The sequence below is a fragment of the Adiantum capillus-veneris genome, chromosome 5 (genome assembly GCF_014529385.1).
Source record: "Adiantum capillus-veneris isolate H3 chromosome 5, ASM1452938v2, whole genome shotgun sequence".
Lineage (NCBI taxonomy): Eukaryota > Viridiplantae > Streptophyta > Polypodiopsida > Polypodiales > Pteridaceae > Adiantum > Adiantum capillus-veneris.
This window is the reverse complement of record NC_140935.1, coordinates 105,949,009-105,976,240: the sequence shown is the minus strand read 5'-3', so window position 1 is coordinate 105,976,240 and position 27,232 is coordinate 105,949,009. Positions and strand designations below refer to the sequence as shown.

The following is a 27,232-nucleotide window of genomic DNA, read 5'->3' as shown; positions in this document are numbered from 1 at the left end:
GTGTTTTTCTAGTGAAAGTGTGTAATTTTGAAGGTGTTTCTGAGAGGATTAGGGTGTTTTGAGTACCTTGGGCTAGAGAGAGGCATTCCTGGTGTATTTTTGGGTATGTTCACACTCCCCTCTCCAACGATTGGGTGTAGATAAGCATGTAACTTAGGACCCTAGGCCTTTCACTGACATGCTATGCCATATGCTAATTCTTTTCACCACCTCAACTCTTTTTCATATTGCAAGTATCCAACCTTTGATCTACGCTCCCCTTGTTGTTATCAGCTCAAGTTTTGAACAACAAGTTTTTATCAGCTCAAATATACAAGCATGGATTTCATATCAAGTTGCAAAGAGTCTGTAGAATTTGACCCATCTCAAGAGGAGCTTATTCACTTAAATTACTTAAGGGTCTTTGGCATGAAAAAATTCCTTATGTTTTTCCTTTTCCACTTGTATTTCTCCCCCGGTCACTACATGCCCAACCAAATATTCCTTGTAAACCAAAAAAATTGACCCGCAAGGGTTACTGAGACTCTCTTCTCTTCACATCAAGGATCCTTTTTCAAATATCTTGGTATACTAGCAATTCACTTCTACCAATACTAGCTCCCCCCATACTAGATTTTTGGCCTCTCCCCCTCCTAATCTCCAAAGATGAGTAGCAACTATCGGTGGAGTCAGTGTGACCTCAATCAATTTTTGCTATGATATTGAGAATATATGGATGTTTGACATTCTAAGAATTCATGTTTATTAATCCACATGTACTCTAAGTGTCCTTTTCTGCTAACCACCATGTGACGAACATAAAAATTACAAAATCATCAATTTCTACTCTCAAATTTATTTGAATTCATCCTATGTTGTTCAATACATGCTAATAAATTTTTCCATCCATGCACCCTTGCCGCCTAAACCATTGGAGATTGTTGTGCATACTCATGAGCATCACCTCTACAAGATTTTTTGGGTATGTATATCCATTATAAAATACTAAACCCACAAGGAGAAGGATATATAGCTATAGAGTAACAAAGAATGATATTTTTGCTTATTTGGTAACTTGCTTCAATAATCTCAAGAAGTATTTTTTTGCCCTCTACATTTTGGAGAATGTACAAACTTTGGAGAGCTAACTCTCTAATCTTCATTGCTAGGAGATTTTCTTTCTATATGGATCGATGAGAGGAATGGAGAGTTTTTTAGTGTGCTTCCACAATTGGTTGAATATGTGGATTTATGTGTTCCTTACACAATCTTTGAGCAAGAAACAAGAGTAGTTGCACTACTTGTGTGGTTCAACTTCCTCATACACATCAATTTGTTGAAAAATTCACATGGTCTCCTCAATCGGGGTGGGGGGGTGGTGGGGGGTAGTTTCACCTCAATATATCTAAGTGTAGTATGTGAGTTCACCCAAGGGTGATTTATATTTCAAAGAGTTGGAGAATTACATGTACATGTTGTGACAAATGCCACTATGGCTAGGCGGCCGCATGTGGTTAACCGTCCAGCCCCTTATTAGCACCCATCATTAGCACACAACTCTCTTCTCTATGAATAACAGAGAATAAGGAGGTGCATGAATTGTCTTCAAAGTGTTTGTTGATAGTTTTGCCCAAATGCTTCCACAAGACGTTCCTCTTACTAGGGCAAGAAACTGCATATATCAAGTGCCAGAAAAATGGAAATTTGTGTTATTAGTATGTTGTTGTACGATGCCCACAAAGTGGATATCGTCAAAAAAAGAAGATATTGGGTATACTATGATTGTGTGTGGAGCCAATGGATGTAGCAACACCATGGTCAAGATAGTAGTAGTTTCAAGCCTTTGAATTTGGATGAGGCTTGCATGACTCTGAATCTATTTATGTTGCCACGTGGGGCTGCCCAACAAATTATCTACAATTGGGCAAGCTTTAGGTAGCGTGGGGTTGGCTTTGGATCCATCAAAATTTGGCCAGCTTTGTGGACGTTGGCACGTGGGCAGGTTGAGTAGAGCTCGATGGGGCCAAGAGAAAGTCGAATCCAAGCCAAGAAGATCCCAAAAGAGCCAGATGTAATGATGCTGATGCAAGCGATTGTGGACTCCAGTATCGAGCACTTGACAAGATCTTGGAGTGCTCAGCTATTATGTAAACAATAGCCCAACTGTAACATTTAATGGCCTAGTAACTTGTGTGTAGCGGAAAATAACATAGACATAGTGAGCATTTCATTAGAACAGATTCCTAATGAGCATAGCTAGAGTGCTTGGGTGGAGAGAGCAACAAAAAGAATAACACCTAGTTAGATAGGCATGAACAATACTTCAAAAGAGAGAGAAATTAAGCTATTGACAACAGTTGAGGACCTGATTTACATGGTGGTCCCCCCTCCAAAAGGCTTTGTATTATAGGTTTCCCCCATCAAGGGAGACATTTTACAATACAATTCTTTGTGTTCCTTCAATAACTAGCTAGTGCAATGAAGATGGAAGCTTCAAGCACTAAGCAAACACTTATAAAACACAACATCAATTCACTCACGGTCTTAGACCCAAGACCCCACACACCTTCAAAGATGGTGAGAGCTAGCGGGGTATGAGAGTAGATTGAGAGGAAGAAGGAGTAGTCTTACGAGAAAGATGTATATCTCCTCACATAATCACTCATATTAGAATAGCATAGCTTAGTAATTAGCATGGTAGAGGAGATGAGCATGCATTGAAGCTTGACTCTTGGTTGGATTTGCATCACAATGCCAAGAGTTGTTGGTGTAGGCCTCCCTTCTCACAAGCTTGGAGTAGATGATGAGCTTTCCATTAAAGCTTGAGAAGGAGAAAGAGAGAGTATTCTTCCTTCACACATGAGCTTGTGTGAGTGTGTAAGTGATAATACCTTGACAAATTCAGCCCCTCTCTCTCTTGGCCGACCCCTCTTGCATTTTACTCATGCAGGCACCCCATTGGCCCATGCCAGGCATAGCCAATAAGAATTAAGTAGCTTAAGTTATAGCCTTTTGACATGTGTCCCCCTTTTCCATTTTGTGAGAGTTTTAGGTAATTGATTAATGCAGATAAACTCTCATTGGACCCCTTTGTCATCTAGCCAATAGGAATCAAGCAAGCCATTGGGTTGCTGAATGCTCATTGGACCCCTTGGGGAGACTGTCCAATAGTCTTCTAGAGAGCTTAATTCTTATTGGTTCTTTTATTAAGTGTTTTCAAATGAATTAAACTAGATTTACTCTAGCCTAATTCTCATTGGTCCACCTCCATGGCCATCCAATAGGATTTGGGTGCACCTTGTGGGCAATTGGCCTAGGGGGCTGACATGTGTCCCCTATTCCCTTTGTTTAAAGGGAGCCTGTGAGTATGTGTGTGTGTGTGTTTCTCTCTCATCCCCTACTTACAGGGCTCGCCCACTCCTATGTAGGAGCCTTGAAGACTTTTTTGGCACACAAAGCATCCAATTTTACTAAGCTTGACCATTGGACACAACCTTTGAATTTTGGAACCTTAGCATTTTGGAAGTCTTAATGGGCTGAACCTTAGGGTCTTCAAAGCCCATTGTTGCACATTGCTCTTTTAAAGATGCCCCCCCCTTTGGATCCCTATTTTCCCTCATTTGGATCCCTACTTTGGTCGGTCTGCCAGCTTAACCAATATTCTAGGTTTTTCTCCCATGGAACTTCCCCATATTAAATGATCAGTTTAACATGAGAAAATCATTTAGGAAAATTAGATATTAGTTTATGACACCAACTATGTGTTGCTTGTCGATCGTTGAAGGACCTACTTGGTTGAAATGGAACTCAAGCAAAAGAGCTTGAAAAGAGTAATGCACACACAAGGTTTGTGATGCCAAATTAACTTCAAATAATTATTGATGCAAGAAAAATATTAATAAACTCTAAACATACTAATGATAAAAATTTAAAAATGCTCAATTATTGAACTTATTAGAAGAATGTCAAAATGCAAAGGGGGTTTTATTATTCAAAAAATAGGGCAAGAGTGAAAACCCTAATGATCTAGCATAGAGACAAATTATAGAGGGCTTTGATACCACATGAAAAACATCTAGCTATGAAAAAAATGATAGACTACTATTCAAATGCAAATGATGATTACAAAATTGGCTCAAATGATGGGGTAAAAGTGTATGGATAGGGCTTCTCTTGTAGGAGTAGAGAGAGCATCTTCATGTGACACTGTAGATGATGTCAATGCAGATCTAGGTGTTATCTAGTGTAGGCTCATCTATGGTAGAGGGGGTTTCCATAGGTAGACTAGTTGGTGTTGCAGAGTATGGCACACACATCCCAACATTTGAAATATTTAGGATGTATTGCACATAAATTTCTACTGTAATCTGTAAAAAATGTTACACATAAGAGTTGGGCTAGATTGATGCTTATACTATAGAGAATTGCATATTCTAAGTGTTTGGACATGTGTGCCACTTGGAAATTCTCATTGGGCGATATTTGAGATTGAATTTGTGGATGCAAGTGCAAACTTTGTTACAGATTTTATAATCAGAGTTACATTGGAGTGGCATGTTTATGCTTATAGTTGCGATGCAGACTTGTTGTGTATGCTTTGTACATGCTCTGATTGGATGCTCTAGTGACTTGAGCATTGGGGGTGCGGGGGTGCTCACGTGTATGGATTGATTTATGCATTTTGGATGCTTTATTATTTCTCCTGTTGTTGAGCATGCTTTTATGCATATATGGACATATAGATTGAGCGTATGCACATTGGTTGATGCATTTCATTGCAATATATACGATTTAAGGTATTCTTGATGCCAACTTGATATTGGAGGCCATATGGTTTGATGCCTCTCATGTGTGATGGAGGCTACTATCATCACTTAGGTTTTTTTGATATAGCTAATGATATACTATTCTTGCATATTTTTTAGTGCTTGTTTATGCACATATGTTGCTCACATTAGCAGTGATTATAATAAATGTGTTGTCTTGAAGGATACTACCGAGTATGCTTGTTGTGGTGCCGAATTTACATTTATATGGAACTTTGAGTTTCGAGTCTTTGCAACCTTTTGTATGGGTCATGGTAAAGTTGTTTCAAATCCTAGCTTGAGTGTTGGCAAGATCTCATTTTGTAACACGAGTCCACACCTTGAAGTAAAACTGATCAATCTCACACTTGCCCTTAAGAGATTGCAAAAAATTGTGTAAATTCAAGACCAAATGTCTCTTGAAGGATTTCAACCAACTTGGCCTTATGTCCTTCAAGTCTTTCTATTCTGCAAACCATTTTATGTAAAAACAATCTCAAATTGAGCACCATAAGATAGTGTCTTCATTGCTTCAAAGCATGAATAATAGCATAAAGTTATCTCTTGTAAGAGGAATAATTCTACTAAGTGGAATCTAACTTCTTTCTTCCAAAGGAAATAGGACGTCCTTTATGAGGAGCACTGCACCTATGGCTTTGTTGCTAATATCTATCTCAAGCACAAACAATTTGAGAAGATCGACTATAGCTAGAATGGGTGTTGTAGTTAAAGATGCATTAAGCTTATCAAAAATAGCTTCCTCAACTCAAGGCCTTTCCTTGATTCTTTAATAGTTCTATCATAAACACCGTTATCTTAGCATAGTTTTTGATGAATTTATGATATTAGACTGCCATAGCCAAAAAAATCTGAAGTTTTTCCATGCTTGTTGGATGAGGCCATTGTAAAATCACAACCACCTCAGCTAGATCCATTTGAAGTCCAACATAAGACATTTACATGTCCCAAGTGATTGATTTCAATATTAAGTATATCGCTCTTGTTGACCTTTGCGTAAAACTTGTGATCTTTTGTAGATCAAACACTAGCTTGAGGTGAATTAAGTGCTTTTTCTTAGTAGCAATGCAGATCAAAATCTCAGGTAGAAAACAATGATAAATTTCCCTTAATATGGTCATATTGTATCATCTATCATCGTCATAAAAGTGGCAAAAGACTTAGCTAAACCAAAAGACATACCTAAGGACTCCCAATGGCCAAATCTTGTACACACGGAAGTCCTTCAAATATCTTCTAATTGTCTACATACTTGAGATAGCCACAACATAAATCTATATTAGAGAAACACTTAGCTCCCTTAAGTTGTCAATAACTCATCCACCATTGGCAGAGGATACTTGTTCGAAACAATTACTTCATTTAAGGCATGGTATTCTACACACATGCACATAGAGCCATACTTTTTCTTAATCAATAAATTGGTGCTTCCCGTGGCAAAGAACTTGGTCAATGAAGCCATGGCTGAAGTAGTCGGCCAACTATTGTTCTACCTCCATGACTTTCTTGTGACTTAACCTATAAATAGGCTTACTTGTAGATATGCTTCCACACACCATATCATGCCATGTTGCATTTAATGTTTAGGTGGTATCCCTAAAGAAAAATCTTGAGAGGAAAAAAACTTTGTAATCATGTAGCCATTGCTAGAGTTGATGCGTTGAGTTCTCAAAGGCAATGATTGGGTTGAGGAAGCTCCTTTAATAAAAGACACATTGTCGTTAAAGAAAAATCCAACAAGGCATGATGCAATGATTTACACAAAAAAACTTCTCTTATTTCATAATTGTCATACATCTATGAAAGTTCAGTTGAATATTAAGCGAGACTAAGGTTGTAGCTTGTTCTTCTAGCAACAATACACATCTTCCATTAGTAAAGAACTGAAGGGAATTTTGTTGATAGCCCCTAGCTAGAGAATCTAAACTTTATAACCATGATCTACTAAGGACCACATCTCCTTGACAAATGTTAGTTCATCGTTTGAAAATCCAAGTGCATGAGATGTCCTTGAATTTCCATAGGAAGATGCTTAACCGCCATATTCCACACCTCCTTCCTTGTTGGGCCCATCCTAAGGTAGATTAAGGTATTGTAACCACTATGTAATTCAACAAAATTTTCATGGCACCATCATCAATCAAAGTATCCACATGTGTGCCTGGATAGTATCATGCATAGGCACAAGCTCATGATTTTTGCAACAGGGATACCAAAAAGCTTTGGTAGTCAAGAAACACTCATGGACACTCACAAAAACCGAAAACTTCCAGCTCCTCGACGCGCATCTAACAAGCCCAAGCGCACTTGGTTTTGTGAAGGTCAAATTCACAGCTTGTGTGTGTGTAGGGGCGACTGCCACACAAAGCCTTGCTCAATCTTGCTTCATCTCCACGGCCTTTGCATGAGCATGCAAGCCATGCAATCCCAGAGAGAGACCACGCCTTGGATTTTCCTCAATAGTTTGAAGCTCTGATACCAATGTCAGACCTTGGGGTACTAGACCATGCAATTCTCCACTGAGCCTCTCTTTATATATAGGCTCCTAGCCGTTCAAATAGAGAACCTCTTAACCGCATATCCGTCCTGGCCCTTGGCCTGCCGGGTCTTACCCTAGGCAAGACATTTGAGTACTACATATTCAGCTCATAAATTAGCGTTGGCATTTTTTGAGCATATTCTATCACAAAATTCAAAACTATACCCAAAACCAACCGCTAGCATACATTCCAATAATTTGTGGTCTTAGCAAAATCTCGGCATGAACCATAAGGTAATTAAAACACGTAAACGCACCCAGATACTTATATTTTACTCCGTGCTTGCAAAACGGTACAACATTTACCCCTTTGAACTTGTACATCCTTCAACATGTGCTAACTACATTGGAATATGCACACATAAACTCTAAAAACACAAGTACTACCCCATTGTAAACATCTCTCAATGAGAACCCTATCATGGACGTAATGCATACATGAGTACCAATCTATATGTACTTCATACATATGTAGCACCTTATCTAAAAAATTCCTAGTCTTTGGTTTAATGAGTCCCCCGGGATCGCACAAAAATCTCAACATTTTATAGTCAACCAAGCACATGCAACCAATAACCAATGAATCTCCTACTACAAAGTACACGGAGAGAACATGTCATAACTGCTAAGCATCCTCATACCCACCTATATCACATGGAAGAAGAAGAACCTTCTCAAACTCTTGAGCTACATAAACTCCCTCCAAACTATACTCCATCACAAACAACCATAATGTATGGGTAATCTACATACTTAACATAACACTATAGTTAGGCCGTATTGCATACTTGAGTACCAATCCATATGTGCAAGCACCCTATCTATATAAACTCCGAGTCTTGGGTTTCATGAGTTCTCCAAGTAAACATTTTGTAGTCAACCAAGCACGCACACCCAATAACCAATGAGTCTCCTGCTGCAGAATAGATGAAAGGCCACTACTTGGTCTTCAACATATCATAAATTTGGTTCTTATTCAATGTATGCTCAAGCCCACGCTGGTGGTGCACACTCAAGCCCTGCGATTATCACAAATTGGCCCTATTCGAAGCATCGAAATCACCCCCTTGTACCTAAGCTCACCCAAAAATTATGCTCAATTTTCTTCTTCTTCCCATTTGTTGCTTCTTCTTTCCCTTGAATCTCAAGCATGAGAAATTGTGAAAGCCTCTTTTTATTAACCCGGCTTGCCAAGAGAGATATCAAGAGGCCCCACATGAGAAAATCCTCTTTTTGCTCCTATTACGTCCTCTTCCCCAATAAAACAAAGAGAGAGAAAAATAAACACCTCTATATCCTCCTCCTTCTTCTTAATCTTCTTCTTTACCTTGTCCCTTCCTCTTCTCATCTGAGTGAGAGAGAGAGAGAGAGAGAGAGAGAGAGAGCTCCTCCCTCATCTTCCTTCCAAAAAAATATCAATGAAAAAGAACTTCTCTCTTCCTTTGTCTAGCCGTGTCCTCTTTTCTTCCCCCACGCATACCCTTGAAAACTGCCAAAAAATGGTATCTCTTTCTATTTCTTACTTTGCATGCTCAAAGGGCAACCACATGCACAACTCCTAGTTGACTCCCACATGTCCAACATGTGTGCACCTTCCCGTCAACAAAAGGCAGATCCTTTGGCCGCCCACAATGGGAATAACCCCCAAAGGGTGCACCATGTGCCGACAAAGGCCTATCACTCGGGGAATGCACTGTTGAGAACCCCCTATATAACGTGCGTTTGGGGGTATGTAAAAAACCCATTTTCTAGCATGTTTGAATGAATAAAATGACCCCTTATTTTAGGAATATTTTTCAGGATGGAATATAAAACCCACTGTTAATGTATCTATTATTTTATTTAATTTTTTGCATTAAAATATCCCTCCTATTGAACTCAAACGGTATACTAACATGATTACATAGAGCATCCCCTGAAGCTTAGCAACACCCATGCCACCGCTGATAGCCAGCGTTGAGCCACATCGACCACACCATGCGCGAGCGCGCATGTGCAAGGAATGCACGATAGACTCCCATAGTTGCACAAGCTCATGAGCTCCCTCTAAGGGGAGTCTCACAAGTGAGATACCTAATGAAGCCTCAATATTTTGTATATATACCCTAAAAGGTTGCCGTAATAACTCACATGTGAATATGGGATTATTTAGTGCCCACATGGAACTTTGCACTCCAAGATCTCCTTAAAACTCTTCACAAAACACCAAATAGAACCTTGTTTGTAGCATAGAATAGGCTTTTGGAGCCCAATTGTACCCTTGAAAAGCTCGAAAACCCCCCAAACTTGTTGATCATATTCCAATCCTCTAGAATTAGGTCCGCAACCTGGATAGTTGTCCATATTTGAAGCCCAAAGGCCCAATTTGCCCTTATATGTTGGCCATAACTTCACTGCTTTAAGCCCAAATCAGTATTGTAAAGTCCGTTGAGCTTTCAATCTCACTGCCCACATTCCAAACACTCACTTTGGTCTACAAGATTTCAAAAATTTCCACCCTCGATTTATGCCCAATGAAGCCCACAAACTACATTTATAGTTGAAATGAGCATCTCTTGCCCAAATGCAATCCAAATTGAGCCTTGTAAAGCTCCTCTTGTAGCTCATGATAGAGAATATCAATCAAAACCTTGGAGAGCTGAGTTCAATCACCTAGCATGTCCCCCAAAGTTTGTACAAAAACAGCTAATCCGGCCCTTAAAAAAAATCTTAAACTACTCATAACTTTCTAGTTCAAACTTTGATTGGCAAGATGTAAAGACAAACACGGAGAGCGCTTTGAGTACTACATATTCAACTCATAAATCAGTGCATTCCAAGAGATAACGATATCCCGCAATCAGTGCATTCCAAGAGATAACGATATCCCGGTCAAGAAGCTCCTCCAACACTTTTTGTGCTTTATGAAGTGCACCACATTCGGCATACATGTCGACCAAGGCAGTGCCAAGATACGCCAACAACTACAATTGCCAATTCTTGAACACACTTGTTCAAAGCGACAATCGTGCCAGATCAGGGCAAGTAATTTACAGAAACGCTGATAATTGAGTCAAAACGCTCTGAAAATCATGCGAAACTTTCATCCCCTATTTATCTACAGCCAATAGACTCAGAGAGCAAACGGTCCACATCATCAAGAAGATAATTGCGATGTATTTAAATCCTCTTCGTTGAAGTTGGGGCCAAGTGCTGCAATTTCCAATCGCACCAAATGTCTTTTTCACTTATTGTGTGGGCGATACCATTTTTCCCCACCAAATGTCTCAGCATGATTGGCTCCAACAATCTCAAAAAGAGATGCAATTGACGTAATTATCTGTTGCACACCACATCACTCTTGTGAGCAGCCCATGCTCATAAACCTACAAAAGGCAGAGGGAAAACTGAAGAAATATATTAAGATAAACACTACAGAGAGATAATCTAGCCTCTCAGCACTCTGTTTAGCCTCTATTTTTTCATTCGAGGTCCCTACTTGAGTGAATCTCTCGTGTACGAGTGGCTAGGATGAAGCCACCCCTAGCTGAAACGCAGTCCTCATCGACACTACCTTGCCTACCTTCTAACTACTCATCCAAACAGCAGGAATCATTTCGTCCCTCCCCCTTTCAGCTTAAGCTCGCGGGAGAAGTGCAATCATCCATACACCAGGCACATAAAACCCTGAAGTACAGGTGGCGCTAACAAATGTCGTCTTAGGGCCTAATCCTGCAACGCACCTTCAACAAAACGCAAGAATCACACTCTGAGTCAATGGCGCAAGCACGCATAGACGGCCTCTCTCCCCCTCTCTCTCACAGCTCTGTGTTGCCTTTTCACTGAGACCAGCTTGGCCGGATCAACCAACGTACCACACGTGACCAGGGATGGTTGTCGGGAACCCTCCCTTGGACTCCTCCCCCAGTTAATGCCAAGCCATCCAGCATCTTCCCGTTTTGAGCTCTCCCTGAAACTAGCTGTGTGTGTGTGTGTGAGAGAGAGAGAGAGAGAGCAAGAGTTGGGGGCAGGCAGGATGATAAACAACAGCTATGTTTCAATGGAAACCCTCTCTCTCTCTCTCTCTCTCTCTCCCCTAGAGGCGAGAGGTAACTGCTACTGCTCCTGCATGCAGTTGAGCTCAGAGTCTCTCTCTCTCTCTCTCTCTCTCTCTCTCTCTCATCAGGCACCAAAAAATTGAGCCTTGAAAATAAATGAGCCAAAGCTCTCTCTCTCTCTCTCTCTCTCTCTCTCTCTCTCTCTCTCTCTCTCTCTCTCTCTCTCTCTCTCTCTCTCTCTCTCTTGAAGAGGAAAGTCTTCATCAAGAATCATATAAGGCTTCCCTTTTTTCACCAATACAGAATGCCCCAAAGGGCCTAGAGCAGGTCTACAATTAAATTTGCATTACAGAACCCCCAGCTGGAAACCTTGTTTCTGAAGCTCTTGTATACAAAGAAGGTTTAATGATGGTTAATGGGTTGGAAGTGTACAATTGCTAAAACATAGAAGAACTTAAAATACACAAAGTTGGCTACTTAGAAAGTTCTCAAATAAACTTCATGCAGCAAACGACTTTCCACAGCCACATGTTGACGTCGCATTTGGGTTATTGAAAGAGAAGCCACCACCAATTATAAGGGAATCACTCTAATCTAGTTGCATCCCATACAGATAAAGCAAGCTCTTCGGATCGCAAACCATGGTAAACCCTTCAGAGTCAATGATAGAGTCATCTGATCGTCTGTTTGACCGCTGTTCAAAATCCATAGTGTATGACATACCATAGCAACCTCCTTGTCGAACTCCTACTCTGAGGCAAAGGTCTTGATTGAGATCTGTCCTCATCTTGTTCAGATGACTGAGAGCCTTAGTGGACAAAGTAATGGCTGGTTTGACACTTTGTTCGGTCCCTGTGCTTGCGCGTATGCGCAGAGGGCGGTTTTGATCGGAGAAAGAAGCACGAAGGTGGTGAGAGGACGTATTGGGCAAAGCGACGAAAGACCTTGCCGCCCACAAATGCTGAAGGCGTCCTATCTTTTCGAGGCTGGAGATAGTGTTTGATGGCAATAGTTCCCTCTCTCTCTCTCTCTCTCTCCCCCTCTCTCTCTCTCTCAAGCGAGGTCCCTTGCCTTCGTGAGCTTCTTGGTGTCCAAGGCCACTGGCACTGAGCGTAGTCTCTCTCTCTCTCTCTCTCTCTCTCTCTCTCTCTCTCTCTCTCTCTCTCTCTCTCTCTCTCTCTCTCTCTCTCTGTCCCGCCTGTGACTGCAGAGGCCACTGCCGGAGTAAGGTGCTTTTGACGCCTGGCGGGGGGGGGGGGGGGGGAGCCGGAATCCCCTCCCCTTTTATCTATAGTATAGATTCTCCGCCACAAGCTTTCCAAAACACAAAAAAATTGGAGCAAGGACCCTCCCCTGTTCCCCCGCCCTGCGCGCCTTGCGCCCTCCCTGCCCCCTGTTGTCTGCAGACGCATAGAACAACCCTCCTCGTCCGACATCTCTCTCTCTCTCTCTCTCTCTCTCTCTCTCTCTCTCTCTCTCTCTCTCTCTCTCTCTCTCTCTCTCTCCATGGCCCAATTCGCAACGAGACGAAGCCACCCCCATTCGCTGTTTCCTGTATCGCCCAGCCAAGACTACTACAACCTGCGCGATCTTCTACTCGTCCTATTTTGGTATCCTGACCCTACCACACCAACGCCGCCTTCACTCGGCCCCTTCTAATTTGTGGATATTCTCCGCCCTGACACAAAAAGATGTGTTTGCTTCTGCGAGGTCGTCGAATTGACAACATACTCTCTCTCTCTCTCTCTCTCTAACTCATCCACGTGGCGCTCCCTTGTTTAAAAATTAAACATATAATAATTGAATTAAGTTTTTCTTTTGCGAGGTATTTTGTGACAAATTACATGCTAAGCGCACAAAAACGGATCTTGATCGTCAAAAAGGAATAAAGATTAGAAAATCTTGAACAATCCAACAAAAACAGACAAAAGGGCATTTTGGAAAATTTTGAAATTTAAAGATATTCTAGAATTTCCACAAATTATAGGGATATTTTGCCCTTAAAAATAACGAAACTTGCCCAATGTTTAAAAAAAAAAACAATTTTCTAAACATACAAAATTCCTTTCTTGAATTTGTCAACAGGAAATTCCAAGAAATTAGGATTATTTTTTTACTTTTACACTATTTTCCTCTATTTTGGGATGAAATTTCTCCTTTTTCCCCTTGCTGTCAACCGGCATTTTTAAAATTGAAAGCGGAACGATCTTAAGTTGCGACACTGGCCCTCCCCTATTCACAAACATGCATGTGAATGGCTCTTTGCTTTCCTATTAAAACTAAAACACTTAACTTTACTTTTACATCCCTTGAAACAAAGGTATTTGTCTATATTCTATCTAAACAATTGCTTTCCAATATTGTATTTGGAGGCTTACTCAACTCATAAATGAACATGTTATCTTTCAAGCATCTTAGCTCACAAGCGTGAAAACATACATATTGTTTCCAAATCCATATTCCACATACATTCCAACACTCTATAGTCGTAGCAAACTCTTGGCATGAACCATGAGGTGAAAATAGAGGAGTTGAAGAAAATGGTCCAATATGGGCTCCAAGATAGGGAACTGGGTGCATGGGTGCTTTGAGAGAGAAAAGTAGACAAAGACATTGACGAACAATAAGTGTCTAACAATTAGGGTAAAGGAGCCAATAAAAAACCACCCCCCAAAGAGAAGACAATGACACCTCCAATAATAAGACAATGCTGAACCAACTTTGTGCAATTCAAAAGAATGCTCAACGTCGTTTCATTTGAAATGCAACTTTTTCATTGGGCAATGGATGACTTTAACCTTTGTTGGCACCCATGTCTTTCTTTTGGGGTTGGTGCGTTTTCTTTTTCACACCCATTTTTGTTATACAAGAATGCATAATTGGATTTATAACTTTCGATTCCAATCATCAAAAAAGTTGAGATCAATTTTTTTCTAAAGCTCTCGACGAAATGAATCAAATGAGCTACTGATTGGTTATAATTGAGCTCGGAGATCAGAGATCTAGTCTCCCTCTCTTAGGTGGCCTTAAGTTGAGGGTTTTACCCTAATGAAATTTTACCTGGGTACAAATCGAACATGATGATGGATGTATTTATGATTATCCCTTATTATGGATCATGGTGAATTGGAAAGTGTGTGAACCCCTACATGCAATGGGGGTGGTCACTGGTGTAAAGAACATCAAAGACACCCTCTCGTGTTTTAGTGTGACAAAGAAAACACAAAAGGAGAAGGATTAGGAAGGACAGATAATAGATGTGAAAAGAAGGCTCATAGATTCATATTATTGTAGAAGCAAGTTACAAACTCCTTGCTCCTCCTATTTAACCTTTTGTGGCTTGATGGGGCTTTTCCTCCTGCATTGCACTAGGGTAAGCAGGCCAGTTATGGGACGAGGTCCAGGTATGGGAACTGCCCACCCCCAATAATTCAACACATTTATACACCAGTAGTAGGACACGATCAAGCGGGAGGCTGGATCGTTAGCGCAACTGAGATTGAGTGCTGGCCGTCCGATTGTCGGTTCGAGCCTTGTTGGTCGCTTAGTCTTTAAATACCCCCTCCTGTTGTGACTGGTTACTGGCTCCCACTTTTGTTACAAGCGAAATCAGAAAACGGTGTCGATCTTTGCGTGTCAAGCTGCATTCTCGTTGAGTTTTTTGATGTGCCTAGGATTTTCGTAGCGCTATTGATTGCGCATGTCCATGCTCGAAATGATGCAACAGTGATGAAATTCGCCCAGGCATGCCTTCAAGGTTCTAAAACTGGGGGTTTTACCCTAGTGTTTGTTGTAGCGGTTGCTTTTGGGATTATTTTCACCTCCTTCGTGAGCTCTGCCACCATTGATTTAGCTTTCAAGAGCTTTCTCTCTAGCTCTTCTTACTTGATGCATACCTTTTGAGATATCTTGGCCTTCCCTTTCTTTTTTTTTGCGTTGTTCCTGCGTTGCACCAAATCTTTCACATGCCAAGTTTGTGTAATGAGGGTGCTTTATATGGTTGATGCTGTGTCGATAATTAAAAGGTTGCTATTATGGGTACAATAACTAACCCTATTTAAGCATGTGCTACGAGTTTGGTCAGAGGCCACATCGGGTCAAGTCTGGCATTAAATGCACCTCACTCTATGCAGCCATGAGGGTGGTATTCACATCATCATGGGATTTTTTGAGTAGCCCATCAATATGAACCACCTATTTACCCATCATTGTTTGTGTGCCTACAACATACTCCCTATCTATAGTCATAGTATCCCTAGTCATTGCCTTCCTATTTTTTTTGCCGAGATTCTTTTGAGTATCTCGTACAAAATGGACCCTATCCAAATTGAGATTGAAAGGAGCTACCTTACTCTTAGGAGACACCCAACGACAAGATGTTTCATTTTCTTTCCCATATTGGGCTTCATAATTGCAAGGCTGAAAGCCGATGTTTAACCTAGAGTTCACATTACAAGAGTGGGAAGTTGGTGGGCATTACATCCTTGTAGATTTTGAGTACACTTACTCGCCACAAATGGCTAGTAGCACAATTGACTTAGAGGGGATGTGTTTGGTACATATCAAGGATGCCAATTTTGATCCCTCAAAGAAGCACATTTTGTCCAAGATTTTCTTGAAGCTTCCAATGCATATGCAAGGTATTAAATGTTCTGTGCATAAGCACAAATGTCAAATGGCCAAATACTATGTAGAAGTCATCTTGTATTTGCACATAAGTCGGCAAGAGCATGTCGACATAGCAACGCACATACGATAATCAGCCCTCTATCGGAGGTGACAAATTGGTGCCTCAATAAAAGGGGCCTTACAAGTTTTCGAGGGTGTACACATTTTAGAGGATGCTTTTCCAACCAATGTTCTTTCTACCATCCCCATGTGTGATCTCATCATGTAATGCTCAATGATATCATGGATCTTTTTTGTGAAAGTTTAGGCATCTCAAGTGAACTGCCCAATGTGATCCCATTATTTAGTTTGGCTTTTAGGTATTTATTTTACTTATTTGTCAAAGTCTTGGGTAGGGTAATTTACTAGGATTGTTATATAAGCAACCCCTTGCCTCCATTGTATACACATTCAGCTATTCATTGCCAAGGTTGATTGGCTCAAGAGACTCTCTCTCTCTCTCTCTCTCTCCTCTCTCTTTCTCTCTCTCGTGCTCACTCCCCTTGGGCTCTACGCTTTTGCATCAGCGACTTTGACATGGTATCAGAGCCCTTTGGCGTGGAGGAGAGTACCCACTTGAGAAGAAGAACCCTTGCGTTTTGGCTTCCATCCTCTATTGCTCACTCCCGGCGCCGCTGCTGACCCAAGCGTTTTAAAACGCTGCCATTTTATCCCTCGCCAACGTTTTCAAAACGCTGCCCCGCCGCCGGCACCGGTTTTTCCCATCGACTGCGTGCGTTTTGAAACGCACCTGCTAGCGCCATTTCAACCTCCCCTCCCAATAGCGTTTTAGAACAATGTGCCAGGCAGTGTCTCCCTTCCCTGTGCATTTTGAAACGTCGCCAGCCAGTAACAACCCCCCCTCTCCCTTGCGGTCTGGAGACGACAACAGCATGAATCCCCCCCTACCCTCTTGCATTTTGAAACGCTGTGAGACAGCAGTGTAGGACGGATTAAAGTCGGCCACCATAGAGAAAGCTGTGCAATGCTTTGGAGGAGTGGCTTGGGAGTTGAAGAAACGGGAATGGCTCAAGAGAGGGCGAGACAAAGTTTTGATCTATGGAGGCTTGATTTGTTCAAGAGCTCCCACACGGCAACGTCGAGGCGGATAGCAGTGAGTGCAGAGCAGTTTGGGGAATTTTTATCGGCTTGGATGGAATTCTTAGCCCTTGTTATGCACAGTTTATTACAGAGCTTTGTATTTGTTTGAGGCCTACCACTGGGCAAACGTGAGAAGTGGCTATTAGTGACAGAGTTTCGGATGTTAGAGAGGGATAGCAGATTGTGCAGAGCCCATTGCATGTGGAGTTCCCTTTGCGGTGGAGTTGAAGCGGATTGGATCTTTTTCAGCTTCGTTTGTACGGCCATTATTTGGAGTGCGAGAAGGTACCCAATTACTAGATCTTGCAACTTCAATATGTCCCTACCTTGCTCGAGGTGCGCCGACATCGACCAAAGACAACCAAAAGCTATGGATAATGGATTGTCAACCATCCATTTAGCGGCCCATGCATGACACAGTTCTCAAGGAACTCGATAATTTTTTTGGCTCGACTTTGTGAAGTCAAAAGAAAATGGAGGAGCTCGCTAGAGGACAGTGACAAAGGTTAGTTGGACATGGATGGCAGTACCAGTACTCATTTAGCTACCTCGGTACCCATGACGTACGACCGCATCCATAATTGTGTTTTGACACTTTGTTTGGCTCAAGAGTTTGACGCCAAAGGCAAAAGCAGGAACTCACAAATAGACAAGGACAAAGGAAAGTTGGATAGAGATTACGGTAATAAAGATTTGACAGAGGAGATTGGCATGTCACTTGTGGTGGTGGCCACAGTGGCCTTGACGTCAGATTTCTAGTCAAAAGACAGGTGTCACCACTAGCTTCAGCCAGAGAGAGGCTTGTGAGTGGCAAAGAGGGGCAACCACATGCTCCCTACAATTAATTTGGACCCTTGTGTTGGAGTTCAAGTTATTGGTATTTGGACCCGTAGGTCGGAGTTCAATGCACATGCATCTGGCAGGGAACCAATCAGATGTCTAAAACTGTAAGGACATGGGTCCTACGGGCAAGGCCACTAGCACGGCCGGACAGTGTGTACGCTAGGGGGAGGCTATAAGATAGCACGGTTGGGTGGAGACTAGCACACGCATTACCACCGCCCAAAATGGCTAGATAGACCTGAAGAAGGTTCTACATGGGAGAATGTCTCCGCACTTAAGAAACGTTTTCCTACGTTCGTTTTCGAGGACGAAAACGATTCTCCAAGGGGGTGGTAATGTAAGGACATGGGTCCTACGGGCAAGGCCACCGGCATGGCCGGACAGTGTGTATGCTAGGGGGAGGCTATAAGATAGCACGGTTGGGTGGAGACTAGCACACGCATTACAAACGCCCTTTCAAAAACACTATGGATGGGCCAGCCAATTCATTGTTGTTGGTTGGATCATGGACAGGATGTGTTCCAACAGTTCATTATCTTGGAGTTTTATATTTTGGACGTGATGTGTTCACAATTCACGAGTGGGGATTATTGGACGTAGTATGGTCTATTCAAAGTTTCTACAAAGGCAACCGATGCTCAAGATGACATTACTTTCAGGTACAAAGTTGAGGAGAGCAACACCGAGGTGTATCCAGTAGTCCAAGGCCTTCTATTGGGGTGTCCATGGTTGCTTCTTCATCGACTTGGTCTCACTATTGATGTCCACTATGAGCTGCAGAGAGGGTGTTAAATTTTAGGCATCTAATGTGATCCCATTATTTAGTTTGACTTTTAGGTATTTATTTTACTTATTTGTCAAAGTCTTGGGTAGGGCAATTTACTAGGATTGCTATATAAGCAACCCTTGCCTCCATTGTATACACATTTAGGTATTTATTGCAAAGGTTGATTGGTTCAGGTGACACTCTCTCTCTCTCTCTCTCTCTCTCTCTCTCTCTCTCTCGTGCTCACTCCCCTTGGTCTCTACGCTTTCGCATCGTCGACTTTGACACTTTTTGACCTAGGATAGGACTATTTTCTCACCATAGTAGCATAGAATCTATAAGATGATCATATAATTGATCTTGCGTAGGAAAAGTATTCTGTGATAGATGCCCATGTGTTGGACTATGAGCTTGTAGATTCAACACACGCACTTGCAATGATCTACAACGATGTATCCACGTGTGAGGCGGCACTTCCAACAAAACAGGAGTTCAAGGTAGTGCATGAAAGCGCAAATATGGTAAAAACCCTCCATTAGCATCCTTGATGGCCTCAACATTGTTTGCATCAAGCAAAGCAGATAGCTACATTAACTTATGGAACGAGGCAAACGTTGAGGAAGATGAAAACCAAAAGGTATAGTAATGCTTTTCAATAGCCTTATCGCTTTTTCTTATATGAACCAATACTTGGTTTTCATCTCTCGTAGCTTGTTGCATGGGATGATAAGCTCATTCCTCATCTCAACCACATGCAAGACAATGGAGACTTATTAGGAAAGAATTCCTTCCTTGGATGATGTTTAAAGAATTTAAGCTAATCCAAACTTTCTTGTCTGATCCCGTGCCATGAACATCAAGAGTCCTTACATTCCTCTCCTCACTTATCACTTTAGGAATGCTTGTTCAATGAAAAACACATTCAACATATAAAAGTTATTTGCAGGCACTTGCAAAGGAGACTTTTAGCCATTTTGATGGCAAATGCAAAGAAGAATTAAATTTACATTAAAACAAAATCTTAGCTTACCTTGAATGTGGCGAGCAGGAATATGTTGTTGTCAAATTGAATGCTAAAGTTTCTAGGATCGTCGGTTGCAATGCTTGCATCTAGTGCTCTATTCATGAATGTTATTATGATTTGCTTAACCTCTGTCTCTTTCATAAGCTCACACTCACTGTAGTTTAATCACGAACTTGCAAATATCTTTTCACTCTTCGAGAGTAACCTCAAACAATTGCGTAACTGCCATTGAAACAGATGACTATGGGCATCCACGACCAGATTCACCAACGATTGAGCACAAAGATTCCCCATGCAAGACATGGACATATGAGGTACTTATAGACCATGAATATCTTAGAAGTAAGAGTGAGTGCTCAAACAACCAAGAGAACAATTACTAAAACTGTTCAAAAATTATCCTTAAGGGGTTAATTGGTTTTCTATTCTGATTCACAAAGGTAGCTGAAATTCATTATCCTAATCCCTAACACCATAAACCTATATGATGTGTTAACCTCTAAACCTAACACATGATTCTAACATGCTTTAATTGTTACTAGGCAAGGGATTATCCATACGGCACTAAAGATAGCAAGGCCATTGGTTATGACATCAACTGTTTTCAGGTATTGAAAAGAGATGGGGCTAAAGAATTCTTTAAAGCTCATCTACTTTCAATATTGTATTAGCTCAAATGCCAAAATTAGTGTATTCTTTAAAAACTAGGACGTCAATTATTTTTGGATATTGAATAGAGATGGAGCTAAACAATTCTTCTGTTTTCAATATTGTATTAGCTCAAAGGCCAAGAATTAGTGTATCCTATATATTTTTATTTGACACACCAGAGGGCACACAAAGGGAGGTGCTTATCCCTTCCAAATATTAGCCATTTTAGATAGTCGGGCAAGGGCCGCGTACCATCGGGCAAGAGCCACGCATAGGCACCACCATGGCCACCTAATTGATGCACCATGTGCTGGGAACGACGGAAAGAACTTGTAGCAACCAACTAGGAGCCTCCTCCTCGAGTGACCCACCCTAGGAGGAGGATGCACTCCAGTGTCCAAGGGCAAGAGCCCTAGCAACGTGAACACCAGGTGAGCACAAGGTGTCCCTCTAGAATGTAACCCAACAGGGGATTTGAACCCACAACCTGTAGGTGGAGAGGCCAAAGCCTTATCGTTAGACCAACTCTTTCGGGACATGTAAAAAGCCAATTTAGGATTTCATCTTCACAAAATCAATTTAATGATTTTCTTTTAGTAAATCTCTATACCTTTAACTACTTGGGTTAACCTTGCAACTGAGTGAGGGTGAAAGATGCTAAATCGGCTAAACTCTAAGTGCTGCGCCCTGCCTGGTAATTTTGTTGTTGCTGTGGAGCTATGCCTGCATAACGTAAAGGTATCTGGAGAGATTCTTACTATTAAAAAACTGAAAATGAGCAGTTGTTAAAGAGGTGTATAGTATGGTGGTTTCTACGGTGAGGTAAAAGAAGAAGAAGATTGTTTTAATGTCGTAGGGTACTATCCCAAGGGACTTCAAAGAACTATCCAACGAGGAAGCTTGATCTTAAGACCTGTTGGTCAAGAGAGACATAGCATAACCAGTCTACCACACTTTGCCCACTGACACGATATGTGGCCAATGCAAGAGGGGGTAATATAATGGGTGATGAATTCATCCTCACCTGTAGATAGTATGGCTCGAATCCTCTGCTGTAGTCTCCGTCGATGCTGTGAAGCTCCTCGCCTAAGTCGTGCCATTGGCTTGCTTGCTCTCATGCATGCCCAGAAATTGTTGGAATGTTATTAAGTGCTGGACGCCTTTGTGATGCTGGTCCGATCGTGGATGGCACCTCCTTGAGCTCCTTTGCTGTACCGTCTGCGAGCCATGGCCATTCACACTTCAATAGCAGTTTTCCAGAAAATGATGTCACTCCTTCCGATGCAGGCACTTTTATTGCCCTCTTGAAAGCATGTGTCAGGCTAAATGATGCCAAGCGTGGTTGCCTTCTGCATGTTGAAATTGCCAGACATCGTCTGTTGAAGACAGAGACTTTTGTGGGCAGCTCCTTGGTGGACATGTATGCCAAATGTGGCCTGCTTTCCAAAGCAGAAGAGGTCTTTGAAGAGATTCTGAACCCAGATACTGCCTCTTGGAATGCTCTTATTTCAGGCTACTCTCGCCATGAGCAAGGTCATAAGGCTCTTGAGTGCTTTGCACGAATGCAGGCGAAGGGCATCTCTCCAGATGTTATTACATACATATGCGCATTGAAAGCCTGTGGAAGCATCAATGCCATAGAGAATGGAAAGGAAATTCATGGGGAAATTGCAAATAAAGGGCTGCTTAAAAAGCACGTAAATCTCGGCAATGCCTTGGTTGATATGTACATCAAATTTGGTTTACTTGACAAAGCACAGGAGGTGTTTGACCAGCTCTCGATCCGAGATGTAGTTTCTTGGAATACACTGATTGGAGGATATGCAAAACAAGGCCAAAGCGAGGAGGCACTCAAGTGTTTCGAGCAACTCCAACATGAAGACATCTCTCCAGATTCTGTCACTTTCATATGCGCCTTAACAGCCTGTGGCAGTTTAGGAGCCCTTGAAAAGGGCATACAAATCCACAAGCAAATTGCAAAGACAAGACTCTTAGAAACGGACCTTGTGCTGGGTAATGCCATGGTTGATATGTATGCAAAATGTGGCATGCTTGAAAAAGCACAGGAAGTTTTCGACAAGATGCCAGAGAGAGATTTGATTTCTTGGAATACTTTAGTAGCAGGTTATGTGAAACTTGAGTACATGAAAGAAGCACTAGGGTGCTATGAGAAAATGCAGCATGAGGGCATTTCTCCTAGTGGCATCACACTAGTTTGCATTTCGAAAGCTTGTAGCAACCTAAAAGCTATAGATAAGTCCCTTGGAGTACATAGTGTGATTGTCAAGAAAGGTTTGGAATCGGATGTTGTTCTTAGTAGCACCTTGCTTGATACATACGCAAAATGTGGCTGGCTTGCAGAAGCACAAGAAGTGTTCAATAGGTTAACCGTTCAAGATGTTGTCGCATGGACTTCACTGATAGGAGGATATGCTGAGCATGGTTATAGTGAGCAAGCTCTGAATTGTTTCAGAAAAATGAAAGGAGAAGGGATACACCCAGATGTTGTCACCTTTGTTTGCAGCCTGAAAGCTTGTGCCAGTTTGAAATCAAGGGTGCAAGCAAAGGAGCTACATGCTGAGATTATGCAGAGGGGACTAGAAACACATTCTGATGTGGGTAATCCCTTGGTTGACATGCTTGCTAAGTGTGGTTTACTGACTGAAGCACAAGGAGTGTTTGACAAACTTCGAGTTCAAGACATGGTTTCATGGACTTCTTTGATAGGGGGATATGCCGAGTTTGGTCAAGGCGAGGAAGCATTGTTGTGTTTTCAGAAAATGAAAACTCAAGGGGTCCTTCCCAATGCTGTCACTTATGTTTTTGGCTTAAAAGCTTGTAGCAGTATAGGAGCAATCTGCAAAGGCCAAGAATTATATGGTGAGATATCAGGCAAACAGTTCTTGGAAACAGACTTAATTGTTGGCAATGCTTTAGTTGATATGTATGCAAAGTGTGGCCTCACCAACAGAGCCAAAGAAGTCTTTGAAAAGCTTAATGTACGAGAGATAGTGTCTTGGAATGCACTTATTACAGGTTATGCTCAGCAAGGAGAAGTTGGAAATGTTGTTGTTTCTTTCAACAGGATGATTAGAGAGGGCGTAAAACCGGGTTTGGTCACTTTTGTTAGTGTTCTTAATGCATGCAGTCATGCAGGTTTGGTCTACAAGGGTCAGATGTACTTCAAGGTTATGAGAGCGGACTTTGGAATCATTCCATCCCTTGAACATTACACTTGCATGGTTGATCTTCTTTGCCGTGCTGGGCAGTTAGGTATGGCAGCAGCCATGCTGATGAAGATGCCAATCTATACAGATCTTATTATTTGGCGCTCATTATTAGGCGCTTGTCAAAAATGGGGTAATACTGAGCTTGGCAGCCACACATTTCGCCAGCTGATGCAGATGGATGAAGCAGATTCAGCAGCGTACATCGGGATATCTAACATATATGCAGATGCTGACGTTCCTGAATATATAGAACTTGATTAAGATTTTGAGATAATGTTAGAATGGTCCATGAGAAACTACTAAAATGATTCACATTTGCTTATGCCTCAATCGAGCCCAGGATGCGAAAATTATGGGCAAAAAACTATTAAGGGTTAACTTGCTTTGAAGGTTTTGGTGGCCATGGGAATCTTAAGGGGGGCAAAGCAAATGAGGATGCCACCAAAACCCCTCAGAACTTGATCAAATGAGTGCCATCAAAAGTAATAAATAAAAATTGGAAGCTTGTAACCCCGACTCAATGACATTGGCTTATAATTACATCCAAAATAATAAAAAATTACAAGTGAGACAATCTCAAATGGTTGACATCATATATTTATGGAAAATTTACAATATAAGGCCACATAATCTTGAGTGGGTATCATCGATTAGCTTAGTAGCTAACATTCTCCTCCTCCTAGGCCATGTCGTCCTTTGGTATGATGGTCGGAGTTCTAGGTAGTGTGTCAGGGCACTAGCCTTCTCTCTCTGCCACAACTGCTCCAAGCCTTCTTGTTTTTGCATCCATATCTTTTTGCCTCTTTTCGGACATGAATCTTCGAGTAATGTTCTTACGTGGCTCAATAGCAGAGTAGGCCACAAATCTTGACATGAGGTTCTTTAACATGGCTCTAAGACTCCTATTGTCAAAGAGACGTTGTATAGATTGCTTCTTCAAAGGTTTGCATATAGGAAGATGGTAGAACCATTAAGCGGGCATAAAATTCATGGAGAATTTCATTAGTTGGCTGTACCAAGAGATCATAAGGAAGCCCTTTCCTCTCCTGCTTTCTTCAGCTTGGGCTCTCTCCGATTTTGCAAAGGCCTTCAAGGCTCTTTCAGCAGCTTCATCGTTGGCTTTTTCTTTCTCTGCCGCTTTGCCTCTCCCTTGTTCAGCTATATTCGTTAGAGCATCTTCCTCTTCTTATCCATCTCTCGGTTTAATTTGCTTATAGCTTCTTACCTAACCTAGTGTTTGGAATCTGTGTTTTTCTCTGTACTTCCTCAGGTTTAAAGCCATAGATTGTATTCATGTTACAGGTGGTAGATTATGTGCCATGCCCAAGAATTAGCAAGCTAGCCGGACTTCTTTCACGCGATATATATACACAAGAACTTAAAGCGATTTTCACACGTTTAAGTCTCACAAGAGAAAATATTCACTGCTCTTATCAAACACTACTACAAGAGATGGCTTCATTACCCACTCCAAATTATCGACGTCGTTGGTGGGCGTCAGTATATGCATTGCTAAACTTCGATATACTGACGTCTATATCGATGCATATTTTGACACGTATATCGATGCGTACATTGACGGTCATACTGATACTTGCACCGACGGACCTTGCAAAAACAGAACCGCGGGCTCTCTTCTCCTATTTTCGTCCCATTTTTCAAAAATTCTATTGCTCTCTTCTTCTCTGTAGCTTCATATTTGTTGCAAGGGGACTCATCAGGCTTCAGATCTCCACTCATACACTCGTTGACAACAAGAAGGCGAGTTTATTTCGTACATTTATGGTAAGTAGCTTGATTTGTGTGTATGTGTGTTTGCAGATTCGATGCGTGCGACATCTTCTCTAGCATTTCGTGCTCACTTAGGCCGTTGTGTGAATGCACTATCCCTTTCCTTTTTGTGCGCGCGCCACATGCTGTTTATACGCAGTTTAACTCCTCCTGGTATATAGGAGTGGCTTGTTGCTACTTCTTAGGTATAATTAGCTGGAGACTGGTTTCAGTAACTAGTATTGGCCTGGGAAATTTCTTGTAAATAATGGTTTCAATTCACAAGGTGAATTTCTAAATGGAAAATTAGTGGGTGGATTCTTAATGTATGGTACCTAACACTTTAAGAGTTAAGTGGGATAGTGGGATTTTGAGCTGGTTCGTCTGACTCTCGTCTGAATCTGTATACCTTGTCCTCATCCGCTTGATGACACAGTGGCTCCCTCCTTGCGGTGTCTGCTCTACAACGTGCTCTCTCTCTCTCTCTCTCGCTCTCTCTCTCCGCGAGGCGGCACCAATGGTTCTTCTCCCTCATGCGCTATATTGATATGGAAGGAATTTGGCTACTGGCACCGTACCCTATAAAAGGTGAGCTTCCATGCTCACTTAGCATTGGTACCTATGTGCTTCTGTGTCATGCAAACAAAAGTGTTTCACCTGAAACCAATGTATCAAGCTCAGATCCATAATATAGACTATCACTCTATCACATCATTTTACCCATATGATCCTCACACAGCAAACCGTAACCCAAATAGAAAGCCACTTTAATCATATCTGCCTATGTGGTTCGGGTTGACTAACCATATACTCTCACATAAGTTTATGGGCATCTAATGACTAAAAGCAATTCATCAAAACAAACCATAAATCATACATAAGTTGCTCGATCAACTCACGACGTCATATGATACTCCCCTTAGGTGGCACCCCTACACGCGTAGGTAAAATCGATTATGGAATGATTAATAACTCACATACAAAAGGTGATAATGCAGATCTAAATACATTTATCATCAAGTTTAATCAAAATTTTCAATTGGTGAAGTGGGTTTGCCCATCCGGTGAATCTATACGGTTGTTCGCAAGGAGCCTGGGGTCCAAAATTTTGACAAAGTGCAGTGGACAACACGCTTCTTTTTTACCATATTTCTTAGCTCGTGCATGATTTTCATATGGAACCTAATTGAAAAAATATTTTAAATGATGTGTCTTATCTCTGCTTTAAAGGGTTCGGACTGACTCATAACGGTTTGTGAGTTATGACCAAAACAGTGCTCCTATTGCTTCTATGACTTGAAACGAAAAGCGTTTTTTATGCATGCACATGATCATAAACACATCGTGTGCATAAATCACCTTTTAAAACATGATGAAATAAGCATGGAGAAATTTTGTACGTACTTGGAAAATCCATATATGCACTCGTATATATAAAAAAAAAACCACCGAGAGGGTGACTACTAAGAAAAACGAGATATATATATAGAGAGAGATGATGATGACTATGGAGTTTAGAGCTTCTCACCATGCTTTATAGTCGAGTAGGGACTGTTGAAAGGCTTCTTGCTTTGCCGCAAGAGAGGAGTGATGAGAGCTACGTAGACGTATTCATCACGAGAGGTTTCGGAGAGCGCGTATACGGTGAAAGGAGAGAGGAGATAGTAAGCAAGTAGAGAGGGAATATCCTTCTTCTTCTTCTTCCTCCCGTATACGAGAGAGAAGAGCGTATGGAAATGGTGATGAAGAGCTTGCACCACTCCATATAATAGGTAATTATTGCCTTGCGGTAGTAGACGCA

At 41.6% G+C, this 27,232-nt stretch overlaps 1 protein-coding gene across 1 annotated transcript; it reads left to right on the top strand.

Annotated features, from left to right (window-relative positions):
* Window positions 1–21,319: 21,319 nt before the first annotated feature.
* On the top strand, window positions 21,320–24,304 carry LOC147457869 (pentatricopeptide repeat-containing protein At4g13650-like). The gene has a single exon (XM_086512649.1). It carries the CDS (start codon window positions 21,571–21,573, stop codon window positions 23,920–23,922), a length of 2,352 nt encoding a protein of 783 aa, XP_086368775.1. The 5' UTR covers window positions 21,320–21,570; the 3' UTR covers window positions 23,923–24,304.
* Window positions 24,305–27,232: the final 2,928 nt, after the last annotated feature.